The 23301-nt window shown below is 38.4% G+C and overlaps 6 protein-coding genes across 7 annotated transcripts; 3 read left to right on the top strand and 3 right to left on the bottom strand.

The window, feature by feature from the left end:
• Positions 1–12: 12 nt before the first annotated feature.
• On the bottom strand, positions 13–2529 carry LOC137713511 (uncharacterized). The gene is made up of 6 exons (XM_068452814.1): positions 2455–2529; positions 2267–2369; positions 1356–1704; positions 744–1218; positions 609–658; positions 13–441 (listed from the first exon to the last, which is right to left on the bottom strand). The coding sequence occupies exons 1-6, from the start codon at positions 2489–2491 to the stop codon at positions 400–402; spliced, it is 1056 nt and encodes a 351-aa protein (XP_068308915.1). The 5' UTR covers positions 2492–2529; the 3' UTR covers positions 13–399.
• Positions 2530–5419: 2890 nt separating this feature from the next.
• LOC137712760 (protein IQ-DOMAIN 31-like) lies at positions 5420–9364 on the top strand. Its single transcript, XM_068451914.1, has 8 exons — positions 5420–5522; positions 5671–5710; positions 6295–6406; positions 6605–6889; positions 6995–7195; positions 7441–7521; positions 7637–8720; positions 8966–9364. Exons 3-8 carry the CDS (start codon positions 6323–6325, stop codon positions 8995–8997), a joined length of 1767 nt encoding a protein of 588 aa, XP_068308015.1. The 5' UTR covers positions 5420–5522; positions 5671–5710; positions 6295–6322; the 3' UTR covers positions 8998–9364.
• Positions 9365–10879: 1515 nt separating this feature from the next.
• LOC137712837 (ABC transporter A family member 7-like) lies at positions 10880–16925 on the top strand. 2 transcript variants are annotated; one of them, XM_068452010.1, is made up of 19 exons: positions 10880–11138; positions 11667–12048; positions 12211–12284; positions 12432–12576; positions 12739–12858; positions 12977–13101; positions 13182–13340; positions 13596–13758; positions 13836–13961; positions 14071–14154; positions 14302–14453; positions 14530–14663; positions 14920–15118; positions 15250–15359; positions 15453–15537; positions 15644–15772; positions 15877–15982; positions 16138–16226; positions 16318–16925. In XM_068452010.1, the coding sequence occupies exons 1-19, from the start codon at positions 11061–11063 to the stop codon at positions 16615–16617; spliced, it is 2760 nt and encodes a 919-aa protein (XP_068308111.1). In that variant the 5' UTR covers positions 10880–11060; the 3' UTR covers positions 16618–16925. The 2 variants fall into 2 exon arrangements, with proteins under 2 accessions (XP_068308111.1, XP_068308110.1); XM_068452009.1 differs by having other exon boundaries at positions 14302–14663; positions 14918–15118.
• Positions 16926–18016: 1091 nt separating this feature from the next.
• LOC137713690 (uncharacterized) lies at positions 18017–19989 on the top strand. Its single transcript, XM_068453023.1, has 5 exons — positions 18017–18265; positions 18347–18396; positions 18491–18614; positions 18798–18896; positions 19070–19989. Exons 1-5 carry the CDS (start codon positions 18097–18099, stop codon positions 19687–19689), a joined length of 1062 nt encoding a protein of 353 aa, XP_068309124.1. The 5' UTR covers positions 18017–18096; the 3' UTR covers positions 19690–19989.
• A 97-nt stretch (positions 19990–20086) lies between these two features.
• Positions 20087–20689, bottom strand: LOC137712378 (uncharacterized). The gene has a single exon (XM_068451468.1). The coding sequence runs from the start codon at positions 20687–20689 to the stop codon at positions 20087–20089; it is 603 nt and encodes a 200-aa protein (XP_068307569.1).
• Positions 20690–21506: 817 nt separating this feature from the next.
• On the bottom strand, positions 21507–23216 carry LOC137712379 (pentatricopeptide repeat-containing protein At1g08070, chloroplastic-like). The gene has a single exon (XM_068451469.1). It carries the CDS (start codon positions 23214–23216, stop codon positions 21507–21509), a length of 1710 nt encoding a protein of 569 aa, XP_068307570.1.
• Positions 23217–23301: the final 85 nt, after the last annotated feature.

Raw genomic sequence — 23301 nt, forward strand, 5'->3', positions numbered from 1 at the left:
TTATTTTGAATCATGACATTCTGATTTGCAATTCAATCCAGAACATAAATCACAGGTTACTATACTGCAGAAAAGAAAAGAAAAAATCGCAAACGCTCGGATAAAAAGAAATCACAAGCTATACCTAAGCTAAAAAATATAAGAATATGCCAGAAAATAGTACAGACTTGACCAACAAATACTTTGGTTCAGCACAAGACATCACCAGCAAACTGTATCACAATAACCAAACAAAGCCCGGTTTTAATCCAACCGCAGACAAATACTACTGTTTAGCTTATAGACCAAAAAACTTTGAGCCTCCGATCCGAAATCTTTACACAGGAAACCCTCACAATGAACAAAATGAAGACAAACCCAACAAGAACATGAGAACAGGCATCAACATTTTCTGTATGTTTACACTTCAGTCACATTGATAGCTTCCGTCGAGGGAGCATCCTACAGCAGACAGATAAAGATACTGTCAGTGTTGATCAAATAAGATTTCTCTAAACCTCAAGAAGCCGATTCATTTCAGAAGAGTTTAGAGCAAATCAAATCGTAGTGTAACAAACAAGGCTAACTGATTATGCGAAATCATAGTGAACAAACAAAATTAAATTCACCTGGTTTTCTTTGTTCTCCTGAAGTCCTTCTGCGGCAGGGTTAATTGAGTCTGCGGCAACGTTGAACCATCAAATAATGCACACCAAAGTAACAAGGAAAGATGATTACACCTAGGACACACTCGACGCACTAACCTTGTTCACAAGCAGTTTGATTCCCCTGCTTCTTCTTCCTGTCCTTTACTTTGTTAGAATCTTGCACATTTGGCTTCTGGGGTTTCTTCACAGTAGACACGCGAGCTCCATTGTCAGATACAGGTCCTGAATTCGAAGTATTCTTCACCGAAGATGACCTGGTCCTGGCTGCCGGAGTGCTTTTCGAGGCAATCTCCTTCTTGGCTGTGGCCTTCTCTGGAGAAACTTGAGCAGCTTTAATGTTCAATGACTTGGGTTTCAGTTTCCCACTTGCCATTGTAGAAGAGCAGCTCTTGGCATCATCATCAGAAGATCGGGTCCCCTCTTCCGGCACCTGAGAACAGGTTTCGGAGACCTGAGCCTGCTCATTTACTGCAACGCTTTTGCTCTCCAGTAATTCCTTCAGAGGGTCTTCAAGGTCACTAAGCTCGTAGCGATCAACATAAGATTTGAGCTCATAACGCAGTTGAAGAGACTGAAAATTTTTGAAAACGACGACAAAGTCAGTTCATCTCCCATTGACATGTAATTTATAGTGGATAAGAAGTCAAATGTTCAACCACAAAAGCAGGTGAAATGGGAAATTGAAACAATGGGACACACAAGTTGTACCTCACATTCAGCCTCCAAGGCTAGTTTGAAAAACCCGAGTGAAATCGAGTGCTTGCCAGCAGCCTCAGACAGCTTAATCTGCTGCAGCCAGTAAGATGGTGAGGCCAGAACATTGAACTTCTTCCGGCTTGTTGGTCTAGAAACATCAGAAGAAGCAGGGGAGTCACTTCTCACAGACCTCCTTGATCTAGCCTCGGAAATCACAGTGATGTTGCCACCAATTTTCGGAGCTGGAGTAGTGGGCGGCTTGGAAGGAATGGAAAACCTTCGGGTCGGCTTGGCAGGCTTGTCCTTGCCAGAGAGATCAAGAACCCCCACACTTTTACTCATATTTGATGCAGGCCTTCCCCTAAAACATAGTTAACATCCCACATAAACCTCAACCAATTATCGGTCGTGTGTTTCTAAGCAAAACCAGTCTGCTTATGCAGAAAATACACAACCAGGGTGAAAAATCACAAGGGAATTGGGACTAATCTATAGCTTAACAGGTGACTTTTGTAACCCCAAAACCCGAAAAACGTAACGCGTAACTCTATTCTCAAGTGACAAAACCTATCAGCAATTAGCAGATATAGACTGCCAAAGATTGCAAAACACAGTACAAACTCAGCATTGCTCAAGCAGTACCACCAATTATCCGCAACAAAAGTTTGATTCTGTTTCCCTAAAATCAATTAACATTTGCTAATATACCATCAAAATTTTCAATTTTTGTGAATTGGGGACACCTTACATGTCTAAAATTTCCTCCAATATTTGATTTTTCACCCCAATTTGATCAATTAAATGGCTTTGCTTACTGCTATCCTCGAAACATGTACTCGAAACCATCCCCATCACCAGATTCAAATTGCAAGTGGAATCATATAAAACATCAGCCCTATCACATCGCCATCGTCAAATCATACCTCTTGGTGGCAGAATTGTTAGAGGAGGGTTCAGTGGCCGCCACCGGCGGCTTCTCCTCCTTCGATTTAGTCCCCGAACGGAGAGCATACCGAAGAAGCTTTCCTGAAACAACCAGCACCCACACCCCAATTTCACAACAATTTTCATAAAATCCACAAAACAAACCCCACAAAGATTTTGAATTTACCAGACTGGGCAGATTGAGCAGATTGTGGCTCCTCCATTCGATCGATGAATCGATTGATTTCTCGAAATTCTTCTTCTTTCCTTCACTTGCGTAAGCAGCAATGAATCAGACACCGGCTTTTATATTCAATTTCCCTCTTTTTCCTTTTTTTTTCCCTTTTTTTTTTTTTTTTTTTTTGAGTTAATTGTTTGGGCGGGAAAACTGTAGGAATACCCACAAGGCAAACTCAAATTCTGCCACACGCGCCTTAACGACGGAATCTCCCCTACTCGCGTTCTTATGCGCGCATGTCCTGAACATTATCCACGTGTTAGAATATTGTTCGCCACAGTGGACTTAGTCAGCGGACTTCGGAGCGGATGGGATCTACGATCTGATGTGGACGCGTGTGATGATGAAGGTAACGGCTGGCGCCTCACGGGGCCCGTTGATTTTATAATTTTAGGAGATAAAATTCGAAATTTCGAATTTCAAATCGCGAGCCGTTAAAACTGCTTTTGCGGTTGAGAATTTAGAAGAGGTAGACGGAGGGCGTTTTTTCAGCTTTTACCTTTTGTCTCCCGGTCAAAAATTAAAAAATAAATAAATAAAATGTTGTTTTCGTTCATGGTACATCGTGAATTAGAAATTATTAAAATTTAAATTAAACATAAATAGTACTTAATAAAAATTAACCGTATGATATACTATGAACGGACATGATCATGGAATCCCGCAGATTCCCAGAAAAAGGATACAGCGAAATCTTTTTCTGCTTTCTTTGTCATTTAGGTCGGACTTGCTTTTGGAATGGGCTTGGACATGCATGATGGGTGAGACTCTCCGGCCCATTGGGCCAAACACGAAATAGGTGTGATCACGCGCACATCCCCTTTGCTTGGTCCATCCCCCACTTATTAGACCAACTCCAATGGTTTGGTTAAAAATCAAAATTTGAGTTTCAAACCCCTCAAAGCTTCTCCAATAATTGGGTTAAAAAATGTTTAAGAGTTATTTTTTGGCCAAATTTAGCCTAGAAAATGAGTCGAGGATAGTAGTTGGGACCTAACTGTGGAACTCAGAAGTTGGCGATGTCAGCCACTTGCAGAAAGACCAATGACTATTTTTTTTATCGGATGTCCCATGTGGTTGAACAATTGGTTGATTCAGCTGCCTAGATTTTTTTTTAAATCAAACTTATAAATACATTAAATTCGATGAATGAGATCGAATATGAATTTTATGGGCTGAAAATTCAAGCTTTAACCCCAATTATTAGAGTTGGTTTTATTGGAAAATCCTACAAGTCTGACAACGTGAAGTTTTTACTGAAAATTTTATCTACATAAAAATTCAATTGTTATTGAAATTTAAAAACAATAAAACATGTGTCACATTATTAGTGATCGTGCGTAAGAATATGAAATTGTAACCAATTAGGGTCAAAATTTTATCTTATGCGAAATTGTCCTACTAGTGTAGTGTAATTACCATTTATGTTTGTTGGTTGGATTGACAACTTGATCCTAACTTTATACATGATTTGGTAGGGCATTGCCTTTACCATTGTGGCAGCCATGGCATTCAATTTAATGGTTGGGTTGGTAGATGACATGTCCTGCACATGTATATCTTGTGATATGCGATTTTAAACGGTACACCGCAAAAGGGCCACAAAAATTTTAAATATTTCAACAAACCTATTAGATGTAAATGCATTTGTAAGTGAATGTTTCATATTCGCTCAATGTTTAAAATATTTACAAAATTGCCACTTAGTATTATAGTCTAGTGGTATTCATCTTTACTTGTAAGTAAGAGGTCTTATATTTGATTTTCTCCAAAGACGAATTTGAACCACATTATTGATGGCCTATTGTGAGGTTAAGCCAATCCTCTCCCCCTTTAATGTAAATAATATCGCTTGTTAAAAAAGAAAAATTTACGAAATTGTCGATATTTTCGTAAAGATATCCGAAAAATAAAAAATCGATATGAGAATAGTGATTAAAATGCAAACTTCACCTTGGATTGGCGAGATATAGGAAAATCAACGAACATCAACAATATTTACCGTTTTACTACATAAGTTTTGCTGGAACCCATTGCAGACTTTGAACTTTTGAATTTTTATCTGATTTCGACTAAATCTAAATGAGTTGATATACCATTCCATTGCATATTTTCATAATTTTCGTCGAAGGCAACCGATATCGATATTTTAGACAATGTATTCGACTCATCTAGATAGCAAGTTTGATATATACTTATGACTGTCTCATTGTGGTCTAGGCCAAGTATTTTTCTCTCAAATTATAATTTATGATAAGTAAAGGAAACGACTTTTGCAGTCTCTTTTCTTGTTTGTATGCCTCTGCTAACAAGGTACACAAACGAAAAAAATAGCGTGTAAAAATCACCGTTATAAGATTGTTTCAAAGTGAGATATGCTCTTGGTATGGATCTATCTATTAGTTACAACAAACATGTATAAGTAAAATCGAACCCATCAGGTAATGCAGTCTGAAAATATGTATAAGTAAAAGAGGGGGAGAGCAGCCAGCAAGTCATCACACTCTTGACTCCGTTTGACCTCTGCCGCCTAATCTAACGGACGCTGTTAATTCACGCGCGCAACCGCGCCTCCGATTCGATTTACTTGGAAGGACAAAATCGACATTTCACCATGCTTGGGAATATATAAGGACGCTGGCACCCTTGGTTTCGAAGCAACTGGGAAACTGCACGCTCGGGACTGCCGACGCATCGTCTTTTATTCCTACCCTCTAATCCTCTACAACCATCCCCATTGTAAGCTTACATTTGTGACCCTCGGATTACAATACAACTCCAAATCCAACCCATCAGGTAATGCAGTCTGAAAATATTCGGTTTAATTGGCCAATCATAAACGATCCCATTTCGTTATCCTGGACCTAACCGCAGTTGATTTTTGTTTTTTGTAGTCACTTGATTTTTTGAACTGCAAAGTACAGAGAGTAGAAAGCAAAGGCTAAAGCTTTTTCATATTTTTTTATATTTAGAACATATTTTTTTCTGGGTTTTCTGCAGACTCTCTCTCACTCATGGTACATTTTTTCCTTCCTTGTTCCATCAATTTCTGTGCAAATCTTCAATCTTTTACGCATTCTGTTGCAGAAAGCTCAAATCTTTTTTTTCTGGGTTTTGCTAATTTTGCCTGAAAAATATTGGGTTTCTGTTTTTTTTTTCTTTCAGGAATTGTAGATTTGGGGTTTTGAAGGTCCACATTTGTGAGGTAAGTTTCAGATCTGGTTTAACTCAGCGTTATATAATAAGCAAGTTAATTGAGTTGTAAGATCTTGTGGGTTGTTGGAGTTTTTAGTTAGATTTAAGTGGAAGTGGTGTGATTTGCTTAGTGGTGTTTTCTGGAGTTTTTGGTTAATGCTAATTGTTGTGGAGATGTTATCTTAATTAATGTAAGTTAATGGAGCTCTAGATTTCCTGTAATCTCAATTGACTTTAAGTGATTGCATTGATGCTGCCATTAATGGATGTTGAGTGTAACGTTTAGTGCATTAGTTGAAGATCTCAATGAGGAATGGGACGTTGGGAATTGTCTTTCTTCAAGGTTTTAGTGAATTTCAGTTTGAAGGTTGGGGGTGTCGGTTGAGATCGGGAGCGGAATGTTTTGAGGATCTCTCCGTGTGTTGCTCTTTTGGTGTGTATTTTGATTCATATGGAAGAACTGGGCAGATATTGAAAACATGTTTGGTTTTTGGAAACTGCGAGATTGCATTGCTTCGTTATTTGTCTTCTTTTTGTTGTCGGAGTGAATGACATCAATTTGGTTTGATTTCGTTTACTCAATTTGCAATTCAGGATTTTTCTGGCTCTTGGCCTTCGCGAGATGGGCAAATCACCGGCCAAATGGATCAAAACGGTGCTGTTTGGAAAGAAATCGTCGAAAGCCGGCATTCCTAAAGGAAGAGAGGTAAAACAATCGTTATTGAGCTGACACATTATTCTCAAATGCTTCCTTTAATATTGACATAAAGCTTACTCCACTTTAATTTTCATAGGTTGCCGTTTGCATCTAAGTTATCTCTTCAATTTCATAAGTTTCTCCTTATGTAATTAACGTAATAACTTACACAGATTCTATATTTATGTCTTTCGCCCTTGTGTATAGAAAGTTACAAATCAGAAAGAGGTGGTGATTGCTGCCAGGGCAACCGGAGCTGATTATTCTTCAGATCCACATGTGGCTTTTCATGAAACCACCAACACCATAGATAACAACCGAGACTTAGAATTGGAGAACAAGGAAACTCCAAGTGTATTAAGTGATGGAGGTCCAGGAATTCAAAGTACAGAAACACAAGGATCTGCGCCACAAGATGTGGCGCATGATCCTGAGAGAATCAGGCAAGAGCAAGCAGCAACAAAGGCGCAGGCTGCCTTTAGGGGTTATCTAGTAAGTCAGTGAATTAAGTTTGTTTGTTTTGTCTAATGCTTATTGTATCAATTATTTTTTTGTTGAGATCACAAATTACTGAATGAATTGGTATATTATCTGAAGGCACGCCGAGCATTTTGGGCCCTCAAAGGAATAATAAGGTTACAGGCACTTATCCGGGGGCACCTGGTTCGGAGACAAGCTGTTGCTACTCTGTTCAGTATGTCGGGCATTGTCAAGTGTCAGGCACTTGCTCGTGGAAAACGGGTGAGAGAGTCTGATGTTGGGCTGGAAATGCAAAAGATATGCAGTGTGATGCCTCTGGTAAATGCCTCAAATACTTGGTCGTTTATCAATTACAATTTGTTACTGTCATCTTTGAACAAGGGACGTCACAGTCCCCTTCTTTTCTCCATCCCCAAATGGCTTTGGAACTGCTATTGGATAATATAGGAAGACATCTAGGTTCATTCACCCGCTACGTTGTTGCTAATATCATTAGGCTAGATATTTTTTAGATTCCTTAGCGCCACTTTTTAATTATATTCCTCATATATTTTGTCTATCAGGAGGGCAAGCTAGTGAATCCTGTTGGAGTTAATACGTCAGTTCAAATGGCAAAGCTGTCAGCAAATGTTTTCATTCTCAAGGTAAGTTCAACATTGTAACAATGGTCTAGATTTGAATCATAATTTGTCATATCAGTTTCTGTGTCCGTGTCCGGTTTGTATGAGATGTTCTAACAGTTTGGTTTTCTCTTCTCAGCTTCTTGCTTTCTCACCTACTGTGATGCCGCTGAGTTTGCAATATGAACCTGGGAATCCAAATTCAGTTTCAAACTGGTTGGAACGATGGTCAGCAACCCATTTTTGGAAACCAGTTCCCCAACCAAGGAAAGTTCTAGATTCAAAATCTCAGAGAAAGCACCCGGAGGCTCAAACAGTCAGGGTAAGGCGCAACAGCCGGAGGCTTTCTTCTGCAAATGTTGAAAGTGTCTCAGTGCAAGCAACCTCTGAATTTGAGAAACCCAAGCGTAACCTTAGGAAAGTTCCTAGCAATCCTACAGATGCAGTGCAGGAAAACCCACAAGTTGAGCTTGAAAAGGTTAAACGTAATTTGAGGAAGGTTCATAGTTCCATTGTAGAGAATTCTGTGCAGGCAGAAAGTGAAGCTGAGGGTGTCAAACAGAGTTTGGAAAAGGCATCAAGCACTTTGGTTCCTGATGTTCTTGAAGGCACTAGTAACTCTGTCGAGAAGTTTAAGAAAGAGCTAACCTGGATTCCATCCAGTCGGCCTGATACAGAAATAACTCCTGAACCATCGGCACCAAAAGAGGTATTTAACCTATCATATATTGATCAAGCTACCGAAGATCTGAAGCCTTTGACAGATAGCACTAGTAAAGATGTGAATACACCTAGTGCTGAAGCTGCAATTGAGTTGAAGATTTTAACAGAAAGCAATGGTCAGGATGAAAATATCTCATCCTCAAATGGGGTTTTGAACCAAAAGGAAGATTTAACAACCAATGACAACCAGAAATCTAGCAGGAAATCTTCTACTCCAGCAAAACAAGAACGCTCAGAGAATGGGTTGCAAAGCAGTCCAACAGTACCAAGTTATATGGCTGCAACTGAATCTGCAAAGGCAAAGCTGAGAGCACAAGGCTCCCCTAGGTTGGCACAAGACGTGACTGAGAAAAATAACTCTACTCGTCGTCATTCTCTGCCATCAGCAACTAATACCAACATCAGCTCACAATCGCCAAGGATGCATCGACTTGTTCAAACAGGTGGCAAAGGAGGAAATAAAAGTGACAAACCTCGGGCAACTTCGAGAGATGGAATTGGTATGATTTCGCATCCTTAATAGACCGATTCTTGCTTTCCAATTCTACATTGATCTGGAAGATGGGGCATAATCTTTCAAACCCGTCGATACACTTGCATTGATGCATTGCTTTATTGTTCTTCACAAGGAAGTTCATCTTTTTAATTCTCTATTAGAGTTCTCAACGTGCACGATGATTTACCTTAAAAAAGGTTGAATTCTGTTTCTAGTACCAATCACCTTGGTTCTTGTTTGACTTTGCAGGAAAGGTAACCCAAACAGAGTGGAGGAGGTGATCGATAAGGTGATTTTCAATATAAAGTGTCAGTCATTCGTCTCGGTTCTTTATTTTTACGCATTTTGTGATTCAAAGTGTTGTTAAACTGTAACGGCGTCTGTAGTTTAGAAGGCTGTGGCCATCAGCCAAGAGCCTCTCGTGATTTGTCCGCGTTTGTGATATTTGATGAGTGAATGTACATCATAGGTTTCATGCATTAAGTCTCAGACATGGTTGATTTATTCAGTCTTACGACGCGATTTCTGGCCATTCGTAACGTGTATTGTATAGAGGATTATCAGTTTATCTGCACTTTCGTGTATGCTCTGCTTCATGCTGCGAACTTGATCATTTGTAATGCTTGCAAGTGGCTGACTGATTCTGTATTTTGTTGTGCCTTTGAGTTTCTTACACAGCTTGTACACTCAAAAAATGCCAGGGAGATTATTTCTTTCAATTAAAATATGCAGTTAAATAAAAATGGGGAGATGGTTGTTTAATTCTGGTTTAATTCTGTTTAATTCTCTTAGGCATTCCTGTTTAATTCTGGTTGTTGATTTCGTATGATTTATTAATCTGATGGCCATAAATATGGAAGAGTATGTGTGAAGTTAAAAAGAGTGCGTAAAAATCACTTCTCGAGAAATATTGGGGAACTTTTATGTGGTTTTTTACTTGCGAAACAAAGGTAATATCTACAAAAATGTTTTTATACCTAAAGATTAAGGGCGTGTTTTGTATTCTTCTTGGATTTAATTTTTTGTTTTTGAAACTAATAAATACTAGTAATTTCGCTACGTTTATCATTCTTAGAAATTAAGAATTGAGTCCAATAAAAATACCAAATGGCCCCTAAAGATTTTTTCGTTAACTTGAACCTTAAGGAAGATGGAATATATAAATTAATGCTTCAATTTCTTGGAGCCTATTATTATATATGTTCTTAAACAAAGTAGACCAGATTCCTGTTCTAATGATCTCATTTCTAGTTTCTTTGCTGAGTTGTTGAATTAATGTTAGGGTTAAGCTAAAAACAGAGGAGTTCCCTCACTACGAAAGGTGTCCCGTGGTCTAAGTAGAATTTATCAATTTCTTTTAATATGTTTCAAATTCCAATTTTAGTAAAAAAAAAGTTAATGAAAACTAAACGAAAGTTCAAAAAAACTTCAGTGTTAATGAAAAATGACAAATAAAAGTGTAGTGAATAGTACCAGGAAAAGGTAAAAAATGTGATTTTCATTAAAAGTGAACAATACCGGGAGTGTTTGTTAAAACTGTCAAAAAATTATACTTGTTCCCTCGTTCATACGTATTTCATACATTCCAAAAAAAAAAAACATAAAGATAAAACCGAACGCATTCATTAGCCTGAGGACCACCACCGTAGCTCAAGCGACAAAATGGAACGTGGGAATTATACGAGGGTACCCTCGAGTCTTCCCTTGTGTGATCAAACAGATGCTTCCTTCCAAACGGCTGCAAATTTTTACTTTAAAACAAATTAGTAATTCGGAGAGTGGACTCAACTCCTTACTGTTTAACAAAAAAAATTGTTACTAATATTACGGCTTAATAGGTTTAGCAGATCTATTACAACATAAGTTTGATCACTAGTATTATGATTTAATAATGTTTTTTTCCGATGAATACATATCATATTATGATTAGCCTATTACGTTGCTTAACTCAATCGCCCACCCTTTTTTCATTGTTGAGAAAAAAATAACGAACAAAAAATAATAAAGCATTAAAATAACAAAAATTAAAGAAATTATTGTTGTTGAGAGTAATAAACGCAGCAAAGGGCAGGATGGTAATTTTAACGAAGGGATAGATCAGCAGCGTAGGATAACAAAAGGCCGCTTGGCATGTAATAACAAAAAGCCGTTTCCTTTCCAAATTCCAATTGCCCATATCATATCAGCTGCAGCAGCAGCGGAGCAAATTCTGAGAGCGAAGAAAGTTGCAGCAATGAGATAACAAAGATTTAATCTTTAGTGGGAAATTTGAATTCTGGGGTTTTACTGTTTTGGAAGTTGAGATTAACGGTCACATTTCTTGCTTACCAGTGGCCGTAATTCAATGGCGGATACATCCCATGGGCCTGCCAGCTTCTGGACTCAGGCCAATGCTCTGCTCAGAAAGAACCTAACTTTCCAGGTGCCCTCTCTCTCCCTCTCTCTCTCTCTCTCTCTCGTTTGGGAATCGTTTTAGTTTGATGTCTGAAAACTGAGGAAAATTGTAGAATAATTTAAAAATTCGAATGCAGAATTCTGGGTTTTCATTCTTTGCTTTTCCCCTTTTGTTTTCTTTTTCATATGCATTTTCCATTTTTGCCACATATGTTGGAGATTCTCTTACTTTGTCGCACATTTTTACTTTCTGGGTTCGTTTTAGTTTTGTAAATTATTGGTTAATTGTGCCAGATTATTTATTTTTGTTATTTGATAAGCTATTTTTCTTGTGTATGAGCAATGGTCAATTGGGTCGTTCTGGTTTTTTGAGTTCTACAAATAATGCTTTGTATAAAATCTGATGACAATTAAAAGCTTAAACTTTGAATGCCGATTCTCCGCTCTAAAACAATCAACCATGGAATCAAAGTTGAAGAAAATTGAGTAGATTTAAAAAACGCGTATTGTTCAACTTGGATTCAGACTGATACCATTTATGTGTTCATTTATGCAGAAAAGAAATATCAAACAGAACATTCGGCTAGTTTCATTTCCAATTCTCCTGTGTCTATTGCTTGTGCTCATCCAACATTTGGTCAACAATGAACTGGATAAGCCTGAAAACAGGTGTGGTTGCAGTTGTGTTGATACAAACGGTGATGGAAAGTGTGAGAAAGTTTGTGGACTGGAATACTCAACTTTAACACAAGGGCCCAGTTGCCCGGTTCCTGATCCTCCACAATGGCCTCCATTGCTACAAGTGCCGGCTCCTGACTATCGCGCTGTTATGTCTGATGTTATTCCACATAAAGACTTGCCAAATGTGTCATGTAAGAGGTCAGGATCCTGTCCTGTAACTGTACTGTTCACGGGGAAAAATCAATCCCTCGGAGAAGGTATTGTCCTCTGAATCTCTCAGAGAAGGTGTGTTTTAGCATGTCAATTTTTTTATTTTAATGACTTTTATGACTTAATTAAATCATTAATTGTTGTAATTGGACTGACTTCTTTTTCACTCTAGTATAATAGTGCTGACCATTTTCTTTGCGTTCTTGTAGTTTTGGCTGGGAGTATGTTCAGAAGTTCTACTCTGAATTCATCTGGTCTGGATTATTTAGCCCGTAGTGCTTTAGTAAGTTATCTTTTCTCTAAGCTGCTACTTTTTCCTTTTATATTGAAGTCCTATTTCCTTTTTTTCATCTCAAATATCATACATTACTTTGTCCTTGTAAAAATTTTCAGCTTTGCTTATGAAGTCACTTCTTATGAAATGTTTCAGGGCTCAGAATCGACGCCTGACTATTCCAACTTCCTTGATCCGGCTTTCAATTCGGGTCTTCCCCTATATAGTGTTCAGAGCCAATGCTCACAAAACTCTACATTTTCTGTTCCAATTAACATATTATCCATCAAGATCCAACAAGGTAAATCATCTATAATATATCTTAGGAAGCTTTAATTCTCTCTGGTGCACATCTGTGCTGCATTTATATGAGTGAACATTGATTGTTGAATTCACTTGAAAGTTTAATTTTTTGTTGCATGCCACCTTAAACCATTGTCTTTGATTTTTTTCTTAAACCCAGAGGTTAGATGTGTTCAAGGTTTACATTTGTGGCGGGATAGTTCGTCTGAGATAAACAGTGAGCTGTATAAAGGTTACGAAAAGAGCAATTCAGAGAGGAAGATTAATGAAATACTTTCAGGTCATCAACTTCGTATATCTGGCTGTGTTGATTGATTTAATTAAAGAACTACACTGTCGGCACGAATACTGATGAGTTTTTATTTTTATTTTTTTATTATTTTATTTTATATTTTCAGCCTATGACTTCTCTAACTCAAATGGGAACAATTTTAATGTAAGCATATGGTACAATTCAACATTTAAGAATGACAGGGGAAGAGGTGCTATTGCTTTGATGCGGCTTCCACGCTCAGTGAATCTGGTATGTACCTATAGCTTCTTTGCTTGTTGAGTTTTCTTCTCTGCTGCAGATTACAATAGTGCTAACACTTGTATTCACAGGCATCCAATGCATACCTTCAGTTTGTACAAGGATTTGGTACGGAAATGCTGTTTGAGTTTGTGAAAGAAATGCCCAAGCCTGAAACCAAACTGAGGCTGGATTTTTCTTCTCTTCTTGGTACACTCTTCTTTACATGGGTCATTCTACAGCTGTTCCCGGTAAATACAAGAAGCTCCTTTCGTCCATATTAGGACTTTCTCAAATCTAACAGTCCTATTTGTTGACATGGATTGTGCTTTACATCTTTTGATTTCAAATTCAATGTATTGTGGAAATGATATTTCACTATATTCTGTTCTAATGTATTTGTAAACGCGTCTCCTTTGCTCAAGCTTATCTTGATGCTATGTACAAATTTTGATGTATGAGTATACATACGTATAGTTTCCCTTTCTTACCCTTTTCTGATGTAGGTTGTTTTGACATCACTGGTATACGAGAGGCAACAGAAACTGAGAATCATGATGAAAATGCATGGGCTTGGTGATGGGCCTTATTGGATGATTTCTTATACTTATTTTCTTACAGTATCTTCAATCTACATGCTGTGCTTTGTTATATTTGGCTCCGGTATAGGTAATGATACGACTACTCAACAACTATCTCGGCATGGATTCACTTCGATTCCTTTAACTAAGTTGACTTCATTACAGGGTTAAAATTTTTCTCACTGAATGACTACAGCATCCAATTTATATTTTACTTCATTTATATAAACCTGCAAATATCGCTGGCTTTTCTAGTAGCTGCAATGTTTTCAGACGTGAAGACTGCTACAGGTTTGATGTTGTTTATTTATATTCGTATGGAAAGTAGTGGGTTATTCTCAACTTTGATCTAATAAGATGAGTTAATTGACATGCTTCTCATGTTTTCTGATCATAACAGTTATAGGTTACATATTTGTGTTTGGAACTGGGCTTTTAGGAGGCTTTCTTTTTCAATTTTTTGTTCAAGATACATCATTCCCTAGTAAGTGAAAAAAATTTATGAAAATATCTATCGCCTTGTTTTGTTTGTTTCTGCCAGAACTATTTCCTGTTGAAAACTTATATCATGCAACATATTTTGTACTTCTCAAAGCTCAGCTCCTTATAAGGTTATTTTGCGTTGTTGTAGGAGGTTGGATCATCGTTCTGGAGCTATATCCTGGCTTCTCTTTATATCGTGGTTTATATGAGTTTGCACAATATTCGTTTAACGGGAATTACATGGGGACTGATGGGATGCGGTGGGGAGATTTGAGTGATAGCAAGAATGGGATGACAGAGGTATTGATTATCATGGTTGTCGAGTGGTTTGTCGTGCTTCTTTTTGCATATTACGTAGATCAAGCTGTATCATTAGGAACAGGGAAAGGTACTTTCTTTTGCTTCCAACGCTTTAGGAAGAAGAAACTGCCATATCCTAGGATGCGTAGTTTGCAAAGGCAGGGATCTAAAGTTTCTATTGAGATGGAGAAACCTGATGTCTGTCAAGAGGTAACTTTTTCTTGCACTTAAACAATAAATCTTCATTGCTGGTATAGTTTATGTGATGCAATACAATGGATGGTACAAATTGTTCTAATAACTTTTCAGTTTATTTAGGTGGAAAGATAATATTTCTCCTTACTCTTATTGATGCTTATAAGTTGCACTGTTCATGCATGCCTGTCATATCTTTATGTTTTTTTCATCTTACTAAGTTGAGGCTAGAGTTGTAAGCCTGGATAACGCTAAGACCTTATGTCCAGAGGGAGAAGGTTGAAAAATTGCTACTGGATTCAGATACAACTCATTCTGTCATCTGCGACAACCTCAAGAAGGTTTATCCTGGAAGAGACGGAAACCCGGAAAAATTTGCAGTGAGAGGGTTGTCTCTTGCTTTGTCTCGAGGGGAGTGCTTTGGTATGCTTGGCCCTAATGGTGCTGGGAAGACCTCTTTTATCAGTATGGTGAGTATAGTCTTTTTAAACTTTAACTTATGTACACAAAAATTCCAGTGTATATCAAAAAAGGGTCTTCAAAATTATGCTTTCTTTGTTCTTCAAAACTTTAAAAGTTATGTGTATCTATCTTTCTGCAGATGATTGGTCTCACAAAGTCAACCTCTGGCACTGCATACGTTCAGGGTCTGGACATCCGGACTCAGATGGATGAAATATACACCAGCATGGGTGTTTGTCCACAGCATGAGTAAGATGGAACATTTTCCTTATGCTTAAGGCAAAGTTTTCGTATAAAGATTTAATACCTGATTAATTTCTTGGTTTTCCGGACATTTGTTAGCCTTTTATGGGAAACCCTGACAGGAAGGGAGCATGTGCTATTCTATGGAAGACTTAAGAACCTCAAAGGTTCTGGATTAATACAAGTAAGTAGATATCTAGTTATATGGATATAGTCAGCACAATTATTATTTTGAGAATAAGATCCTAAGTTTAATTGATTTGTCTCACGTGCCAATTTTGTTGCTGAAGGCAGCGGAAGAATCTTTGAAAAGTGTCAATCTATTTCACGGTGGGGTTGCAGACAAACAAGCTGGAAAGTATAGTGGAGGCATGAAGAGAAGGCTTAGCGTTGCAATTTCACTTATAGGGGATCCCAAAGTACGTCTTCGTGCTCTATCAAAGCTACTTTGGCTCGAAAGTTAGATCTGTTATCTCAAGATGCTGCTCTAATTATTGCATGTTCTTTTACAAATTCCTTGTAGGTTGTTTACATGGATGAGCCCAGTACTGGACTTGATCCAGCTTCAAGAAACAACTTATGGACTGCTGTGAAGCGTGCAAAACAAGACCGGGCAATCATCCTAACCAGTACTCTCTCTCCCCCTTCCTCCCCTCCAGTTACTGTATTGCCAATTATAAAATCTATGATGGCTCAGTACTGTATGGAGTAGGGTTAAGTAACCCGCATAATGACCGCTTTTGCTTCTGCGTTTACTCATAAATCTTGTTTGTGTATTCTTCAGCACATTCCATGGAAGAGGCGGAGGTTCTGTGTGATCGGTTAGGAGTTTTTGTGGATGGTAGCTTGCAGTGCTTAGGAAACCCAAAAGAGGTATCTTAACTTAGTGCCATAGCATGTGCATAAGATAGAGTTTCTAGACACTTTCTGCATAATACTCTTGTTACTACAATGGTGTACTCAGCTGAAAGCAAGATATGGAGGATCTTATGTGTTCACAATGACAACATCTTCGAATCACGAGCAAGAGGTGGAGAACTTGGTGCGGCGTCTCTCCCCAAGTGCTAACAGGATATACCATCTATCCGGAACCCAGAAGTTTGAGTTGCCAAAACACGAGGTCAGAATTACAGATGTGTTTGAAGCGGTTGAGAACGCAAAGAGCAGGTTCACAGTTTTCGCGTGGGGTCTAGCCGACACCACATTGGAGGATGTCTTCATCAAGGTTGCACTTGGGGCTCAATCCTCCATTGAATTGACATGATTGTCATAATTTTACTCTGGAAATATTCATTTGGATCTCTTCTGTAGCTTCTGGTACATAAATAAGTAATGGGTTGATTAGTTTGTATTTGTTGTACATCGATTCTTTCTCCTTTTGCAGAAGGAGAAAATATATCGTCGTTTCTTCCCTTGTTTTCAGGTAGAAAGTAACGAATTTCGTGTTCCGATTGTTAGTCATTGTTTTGTTCCCAAGCAAAGTTGGGTAGTTCACACTTTTGCAGTGACAAAAAGTATGTCGAAATGTATGTCTGGATGGATTGCAGATTTATAAGAACAGAACTTCTCCCTCAATATTAGCAACTTCTCTCTCCATTTTTTTAGTAATTTTTGTGCCCTTTGTTTTTGTCAAGCCTTCCTTTTGTTTTTTGAATTTGGTTGCTTATTCGAGGTTTTAACATCATAATTATACTGCTAATTAAGGAAAAAGAAAAAAAAATCTCCACCATAAAAGGGTTGAATTTGGTCAATATATAGGGAAAAAAAATTGAGTAGATTATGCTATTGGTTTGGATAATTATAAGGATAAAGATGCGATTATATTTCGATTTGAAAGATCTATGGAGCAAATTTCAAAGCAAATCAGGCAAGTATCTTTGACTTTCCAATTTTGACTTCCTATAAAATTTAATATTTAGGATTTTTTATTTATCAATATGAATCACAAAACCTCCATATATAACATATTTGAAATTTATGTTGGGATGTAATTTATTCAATTTTAGATATTTATGTGTGATAAAAGATAATTGGACATTAGACCATTAACACAATTAATCATTAGATTCAATTCTTTATATTATGTTTATCAATTGAGATTCATTGACTTTTGTTTCACCTAAGCAACTCGTTTTATGTGATGATGAGTTAGCATTTTTTTTAAGCTTTGTAATGCTCTTTTTAATTATTTTCAAACGTCTTTTATACCCCTATGCTATTAATCGAACTTATAACAGTTTGAGTCTTCAAATGCGATTCTAAATCTCGTCTTCAGATTTGATGCTCATAGGCAAGAGAGTCGCCGGTTTTATCAGTGGCACATGGTAAAAACTAACAATATTGAACCCACTTACGTAGTCTGAGCGGATTACCGCTGGACTATACCTAATGACACGGTAAAAAATAAGGCCGGATAATCACCTTTAGATAAATTACATCCCAACATAAATTTCAAATGTATTATATTTGGTAGTTTCGTAATTCATATTAATCGAAATTCCAAAATTTGAAATCTCAACTGAAGTCAAAACTGGAATTACAAAGTCAAACATATTTACCTAATTTTCTTCGCAATTTTATCTACATAATATGATCACATCCTTATCCTTCTAATTATCCAAACAATTATCATAATCTAATCTCAATTTTCTTCTCTATATATTAGCCAAATTCAACCCCTTTCTTGGTGGAAATTTGTTTTTTTCCTTATTCGGTTTTGTATGGTGTTTATTTTTCATCCACAATGCCTAAGATATATTTGTTTTTGTGTTTTCTCTTGCTTCCGTTGGCTTTCGATCGCTCTGAGGCAAATGAAAAGGTTGGAGTTTATGAACTGAAGAAGGGAGATTTCTCTGCGAAGCTCACCAACTATGGTGCCACTGTGCTCTCCGTTATTCTCCCCGACAAGAACGGTTCGCGGAACTGTGACTTCGAACTGAATATTTTACAATTTTAAATGCGCTCATTGTGTGATTTCTTTCGTTGTATTTCAGGAAAATTAGACGACATTGTTCTTGGATTCGAATCGCTTAACGAGTACACGGTTAGTTCATGAATCTGTTGCATCTTCTTCGTGTTACGATCGAATTAAAATGGTTGCCTTTGAATGTTTATACAGTTGTTGCATGTATTTGCAGAATGATTCAGTCTACTTTGGAGCCATTGTTGGACGTGTTGCAAACAGAATTGGAGGAGCTCAGTTTGAATTAAATGGCGTCCAATATAAGTTGGTTGCTAATGACGGGAATAACACTCTCCATGGTATACATGTTCATAATTTTTCTTTTGGAAATTTAATTCTCGAGTACATAATCGAGAATGTGAGTTAGGTCAGTTGGTCACGACAATGTGTCCACTGCTTTGCGTCCGAGTTTGAATCCTTCTCTCCATAATTTAGAATAATTTCTTAATTTTTAACTTAATTCACTTGTAATTTTATCTCAGGTGGCCTTAAAGGGTTCGGTGATGTTGTGTGGACAGTAAAAAGTCACAAAGAAGATAGTCACATAACATTCACCTATGACAGCTTGGATGGTGAACAAGGTAAAATATAGATTGGATAAGGAGTAATACTTTCAGCATATGTGAGCTAAGCTAGTTGGTCGAGGCAGTGTGCCAACGTTAGAATTCTTCTTTTCGTAGATCAAAGCAATTTAGAATATCGTTTTGTCAAACAAAACGGTAACTACTAGTAACATTTTCTGCTAAAACTGCAGGATTTCCTGGTGATCTTTCTGTGTCGGTAACTTACATGATTATTGACACAAATAAACTAGCTATTAGAATGGAAGCCAAAGCTCATAACAAGGCCACTCCGGTGAACCTAGCACACCACACCTACTGGAATCTCCGCGGCCAAAACAGCGGTGACATCCTCTCGCACACTATCCAGCTCTTCGGGTCCAAGGTTACACCAGTTAATGACCAACTCATCCCCACTGGTGAAATTGTCCCTGTGAAAGGAACACCCTACGACTTCCTGGAGCCCCAAGAAATTGGTAGCAAGATCAATGGGCTGCCGGATGGATATGACATCAACTATGTGCTTGACCCTTCGAGTCCCAATCATTTGAGTAAGGCAGCAGTGTTGCATGACAGCGTGTCAGGGCGAAAATTGGAACTATGGACCAACAAGCCAGGGCTGCAGTTCTATACAAGTAACATGTTGGACAATGTGCAGGGGAAAGGCGGGTTTGTGTACAGAAAGCACGCTGCAGTGTGCTTGGAGACGCAGGGTTTCCCGGATGCTGTGAATCACCCGAATTTCCCTTCGCAGATTGTGAAACCCGGAGAGGCCTACTTGCATGTGATGCTTTATAGATTTACAGCTGCTTAGCGAGCTAGCATTTGAGAAATCAAGTAGTTTAAGAGACGTCTTCGCAAAAACTGGTCTAATTCAATAAATTTAGCTCCGCAAAAAGTATGTTATGTTGTTAGACTGTTAATTTTATAATGTTTAATGACTCAGTTGAGTCGAAGATGGGAAATTTGGGTAGCATCCAACAAGGGGAAAGGTACCAACCATGCACCACATTGTCTGGTACGAAAACTCAGCCAGAAAATTTGACACCAAACTTTCTTAACAACTTGTACTAAAAGAAAAGGATTAAGAAAGAGAACCAAGAAAAGCATATTACGTGTCGCAGCAGTGCAAAATTTTATACGCATCAAGGACGTAATCTGCCGTTTAATAATCTGGTAAGAGTTTGATCACATTTTTGTACAAAGAATTTCTAAAAACTAGCTACAAATAATTTGTCATGAGGATTGGCAGACATCTCAAACCGGCACAGCGGGCAGAGGAGACTCATCTTCAGCCATTTCACTATGCAACTCTCGTGATACTCGTGCGAGCAAGGCGTGCGAATCGCTTCAGAACCACACTGCATCTCTTCCAAACATATAACACATTGCTTCCCGCAGCCTTCGATTTTGACTCTCTCCAACTCCTCAATCGACATATTTTTTGTCCGCACAAACTGCAACATATAATCACCAATTGTAAGATGCACTACCATCCGAATAGTCTTGCGGTTCATGTTCTCAGGATGACTGGCGATTTCACGAGCGCGACTAGAAATCACCTGGATCATGGACGGCTGAACTTGGTAGGGAACCGACGCCTGCGAAAGCATGTTGGATATCACAGACCAGGATGTTATGCTCTCTGTCAGAATGTGGCATTGCTCCTTGAACTCGTGGAAGCTTGGAGGGTACCTTGAATATTGAGCATACATATCGATCAAGAACTCGGGTTTTGTCGAGGAACCGTCGTCGGCGAGTTCACTGCTTTCCTGCCATACTTCACAGCTGGCAAAGACTCCGTTCCTTGACATCTTTGAAGAATAAGAACAAGAAGCTGAGAAAAGTAGGGGGATAAAGGAAGAAAATTTAGAGAAAAGCTTAGTTTGGGACTAGATTTGCAAAGGCCTGGTATTATTTATATTTTCTGTACTTTTAAGTAATTTGGTTCGGATTTGGCTTGCGAGGCCTTTTTGGTATATGGAAAGGAGTGACTTTGAAGTTAAGTCAAAACAATGCTATTTAGTATCGTTATGAATGTTACGTCCTTCTCATGCTTGAATTTGGTTTAACTACTCAAATCTTGGAACCCTAAATCAAGATATGTTCTGTATGGAATTACTTACGCATGAAGCACTTATGTAAAAAGTGCGTTTATTTTTACACATGTAGAAATTTTTATTAAAAATTCAAGCAAGCAAATAATAAGTGTTTCTCCAGGATTCACTTTTACAACTCCGACCGTTTTTAAGGAAATGAATGACTCTTGAACTTTGAAGTTAGGGCAAAACAGTGCTATTAGTATCGTTATGACTGTTGTCCTTCTCATACTTCAATTTGCAGGAACTAGTCAAAGTTAGCATTAAATTTGGAATCAAAATATGCATTGTTAAGAATGCTTATGTAGGATGCACTTCTGGTAATAAGCGCTTTTATTATAAACATGTAGAAATTTTTATTAGAATTCCCTATAAAAAACACTTCTACAACTCAAAGGTGCTTTTAAATTTTTCTGCCAACCCTAGCATCTTTGATCAACTGATCGAGGTTTTAAGTTTGAATTTCATCCCTCAATATTGCTTATATTAAAAAAAATGAAATTTGATAAGTCAAATTTTCATGTGCATTTTCTTAATAAACCTCAATTGAACTGCTCCCAGGATCCTCTTTTATTACTCCCTTCTCCTTCATCTCCCTTCTTATCTCCTTCACATTGTCCCATTCTTCCATGGCGGCATACAAATTTGATAGCATTCCGTAGTCTCTGCTGTTTTTCGGCCCTATCTCACGTAACTGGCTCATAATCCGTCTTGCTAAACTACCATCTCCTTGGCCTTGACATGCCCCGAGCAGCATTCGCCATATCATCGTATCTGGTTTATACGGCATGGTCTGAACAAACTCAAATGCCTCACTCACCAATCCAGCTCTACATAGTAGATCAACCATGCAACCGTAGTGCTCCATCCACGGTTTCATGTGGTAATCGTTTACCATTGAATTGAAACAATTTCGTGCCTCGTCCACCATTCCTGCGTGGCTGCAGGCAGACAATATGTTGAGGAATACAACCGCATCTGGTTTACACCCTTCTCTTTGCATCTGAGAGAACATAGCCAGCGCTTGCTTTCCATCACTGTGCATCGCTAATCCGTGTATGATGGTAGTCCAAGACATTAACGATTTCTGTTCCATGCCATCAAAAATTTCACAAGCTTTCTTGATGTTCCCGCATTTGGCATGCATGTCCATCAGTGCATTTAACATCGCAATGCTCCCTGTACTTCTAAACCCATTTCTCTCGACATAACGGTCAATCCACTCCGCGATCTTGAAGCTTCGAAACTTTGAGGACATTGAAATAACTCCCAAAATGGTAACCTCATCTGGTTTTATTTTCTCAGAGTCCATCTGTTCAAACAACCAGAATGCCTCCTTCAGATGATCGTTATCGCTATAACCGTTGATCATAGAAGTCCAAGAAACCACATTTTTCATTGGCATCGTTTGAAATATCCGACGAGCACTTGATAAAACCCCGCATCTTGAATACATACTAATCAAAGCATTGTAAACAAAAACATCATGATTATCGACAAGCTGTCCTCTAATCACATAGCCATGAACTTCCTTCCCTTTCCTTATCGCCTTCAAAAACGAGCAAGCGGAAAGCAAGCTAACGACACTCGACCCATTTAGTCTCAAACCTTCACCGGCCATGGCGCTTGCAACTGCAAGTGCCATATAAGGGAAATTGTGCTGAGAATATGCAGCAACAACTGAATTCCACATGACTAAATCTCTCTGAGGCGTTTCATCAAACAATTGCTGCATACATTCAAGCTCACCGAAAAAACCATACATATTCACAAGGGAAGTTTGAATTATGATCTCAGAGCCAAAACCCAGTTTCAAAATCTGGTTATGTAACTGCTTCCCTTCAAGAACCAATGGCATCAGGCGGCAGGCCTTGATAGCAAACTGAAGGGTATAACTATCCACCTCCAGACCCTTCCCTCTGACATGGGAATAAACCAAAAGCGCTTTTTTTGGTTGATTCCCCGCCAAGTGACCTCTGATGATGGTGTTCCAGGTGTAGGAATCGAGACCCTTGACTCCGTCGGCGATCGAGCGGGCGGCGGAGTTTGTGGCGGGGAGGGGAATGGAGGCAAGAGATGCAACAAGTTTGCCTGCTACAGAAGGCTTGCGGACGAGGCCTGTGGTCACGATGCGTGCATGGATTTGATGGAGATGGTCTTTGTGTTTGCATTTTTGCAAGAGAGATGTTATTTCATCAAAAGGGTTGCAGTTTGATTTGATGATGGAGGGTTTGGGAGACATATGGATAAATGTGGGGCATTCAAAATATTGGGGAACCTTTTTAAGTAGTTGAGTTTCAAGCTGGTTGGGTTTTAGAAAGTAGTGC

The sequence above is a fragment of the Pyrus communis genome, chromosome 13, assembly GCF_963583255.1.
Source record: "Pyrus communis chromosome 13, drPyrComm1.1, whole genome shotgun sequence".
Lineage (NCBI taxonomy): Eukaryota > Viridiplantae > Streptophyta > Magnoliopsida > Rosales > Rosaceae > Pyrus > Pyrus communis.

What these genes read in the sequence shown, in the direction of transcription:
- LOC137712379 (XM_068451469.1), bottom strand. Translation starts at nt 23,216, where the DNA reads ATGTCTCCCAAACCCTCCATCATCAAATCAAACTGCAACCCTTTTGAT.
- LOC137713690 (XM_068453023.1), top strand. Translation starts at nt 18,097, where the DNA reads ATGCCTAAGATATATTTGTTTTTGTGTTTTCTCTTGCTTCCGTTGGCT. An exon ending in TATTCTCCCCGACAAGAACG is followed by an intron (nt 18,266 to 18,346) that starts GTTCGCGGAACT and finishes GTTGTATTTCAG; the next exon opens with GAAAATTAGACGACATTGTT. An exon ending in AATCGCTTAACGAGTACACG is followed by an intron (nt 18,397 to 18,490) that starts GTTAGTTCATGA and finishes ATGTATTTGCAG; the next exon opens with AATGATTCAGTCTACTTTGG.
- LOC137712378 (XM_068451468.1), bottom strand. Translation starts at nt 20,689, where the DNA reads ATGTCAAGGAACGGAGTCTTTGCCAGCTGTGAAGTATGGCAGGAAAGC.
- LOC137713511 (XM_068452814.1), bottom strand. Translation starts at nt 2,491, where the DNA reads ATGGAGGAGCCACAATCTGCTCAATCTGCCCAGTCTG. An exon ending in AACAATTCTGCCACCAAGAG is followed by an intron (nt 1,705 to 2,266) that starts GTATGATTTGAC and finishes ACTATGTTTTAG; the next exon opens with GGGAAGGCCTGCATCAAATA. An exon ending in CCTTGGAGGCTGAATGTGAG is followed by an intron (nt 1,219 to 1,355) that starts GTACAACTTGTG and finishes AAAAATTTTCAG; the next exon opens with TCTCTTCAACTGCGTTATGA.
- LOC137712837 (XM_068452009.1), top strand. Translation starts at nt 11,061, where the DNA reads ATGGCGGATACATCCCATGGGCCTGCCAGCTTCTGGACTCAGGCCAAT. An exon ending in AGACGTGAAGACTGCTACAG is followed by an intron (nt 13,962 to 14,070) that starts GTTTGATGTTGT and finishes TGATCATAACAG; the next exon opens with TTATAGGTTACATATTTGTG. An exon ending in AAGGTTCTGGATTAATACAA is followed by an intron (nt 15,538 to 15,643) that starts GTAAGTAGATAT and finishes TTGTTGCTGAAG; the next exon opens with GCAGCGGAAGAATCTTTGAA.
- LOC137712760 (XM_068451914.1), top strand. Translation starts at nt 6,323, where the DNA reads ATGGGCAAATCACCGGCCAAATGGATCAAAACGGTGCTGTTTGGAAAG. An exon ending in CTGCCTTTAGGGGTTATCTA is followed by an intron (nt 6,890 to 6,994) that starts GTAAGTCAGTGA and finishes TATTATCTGAAG; the next exon opens with GCACGCCGAGCATTTTGGGC. An exon ending in CAAATGTTTTCATTCTCAAG is followed by an intron (nt 7,522 to 7,636) that starts GTAAGTTCAACA and finishes TTCTCTTCTCAG; the next exon opens with CTTCTTGCTTTCTCACCTAC.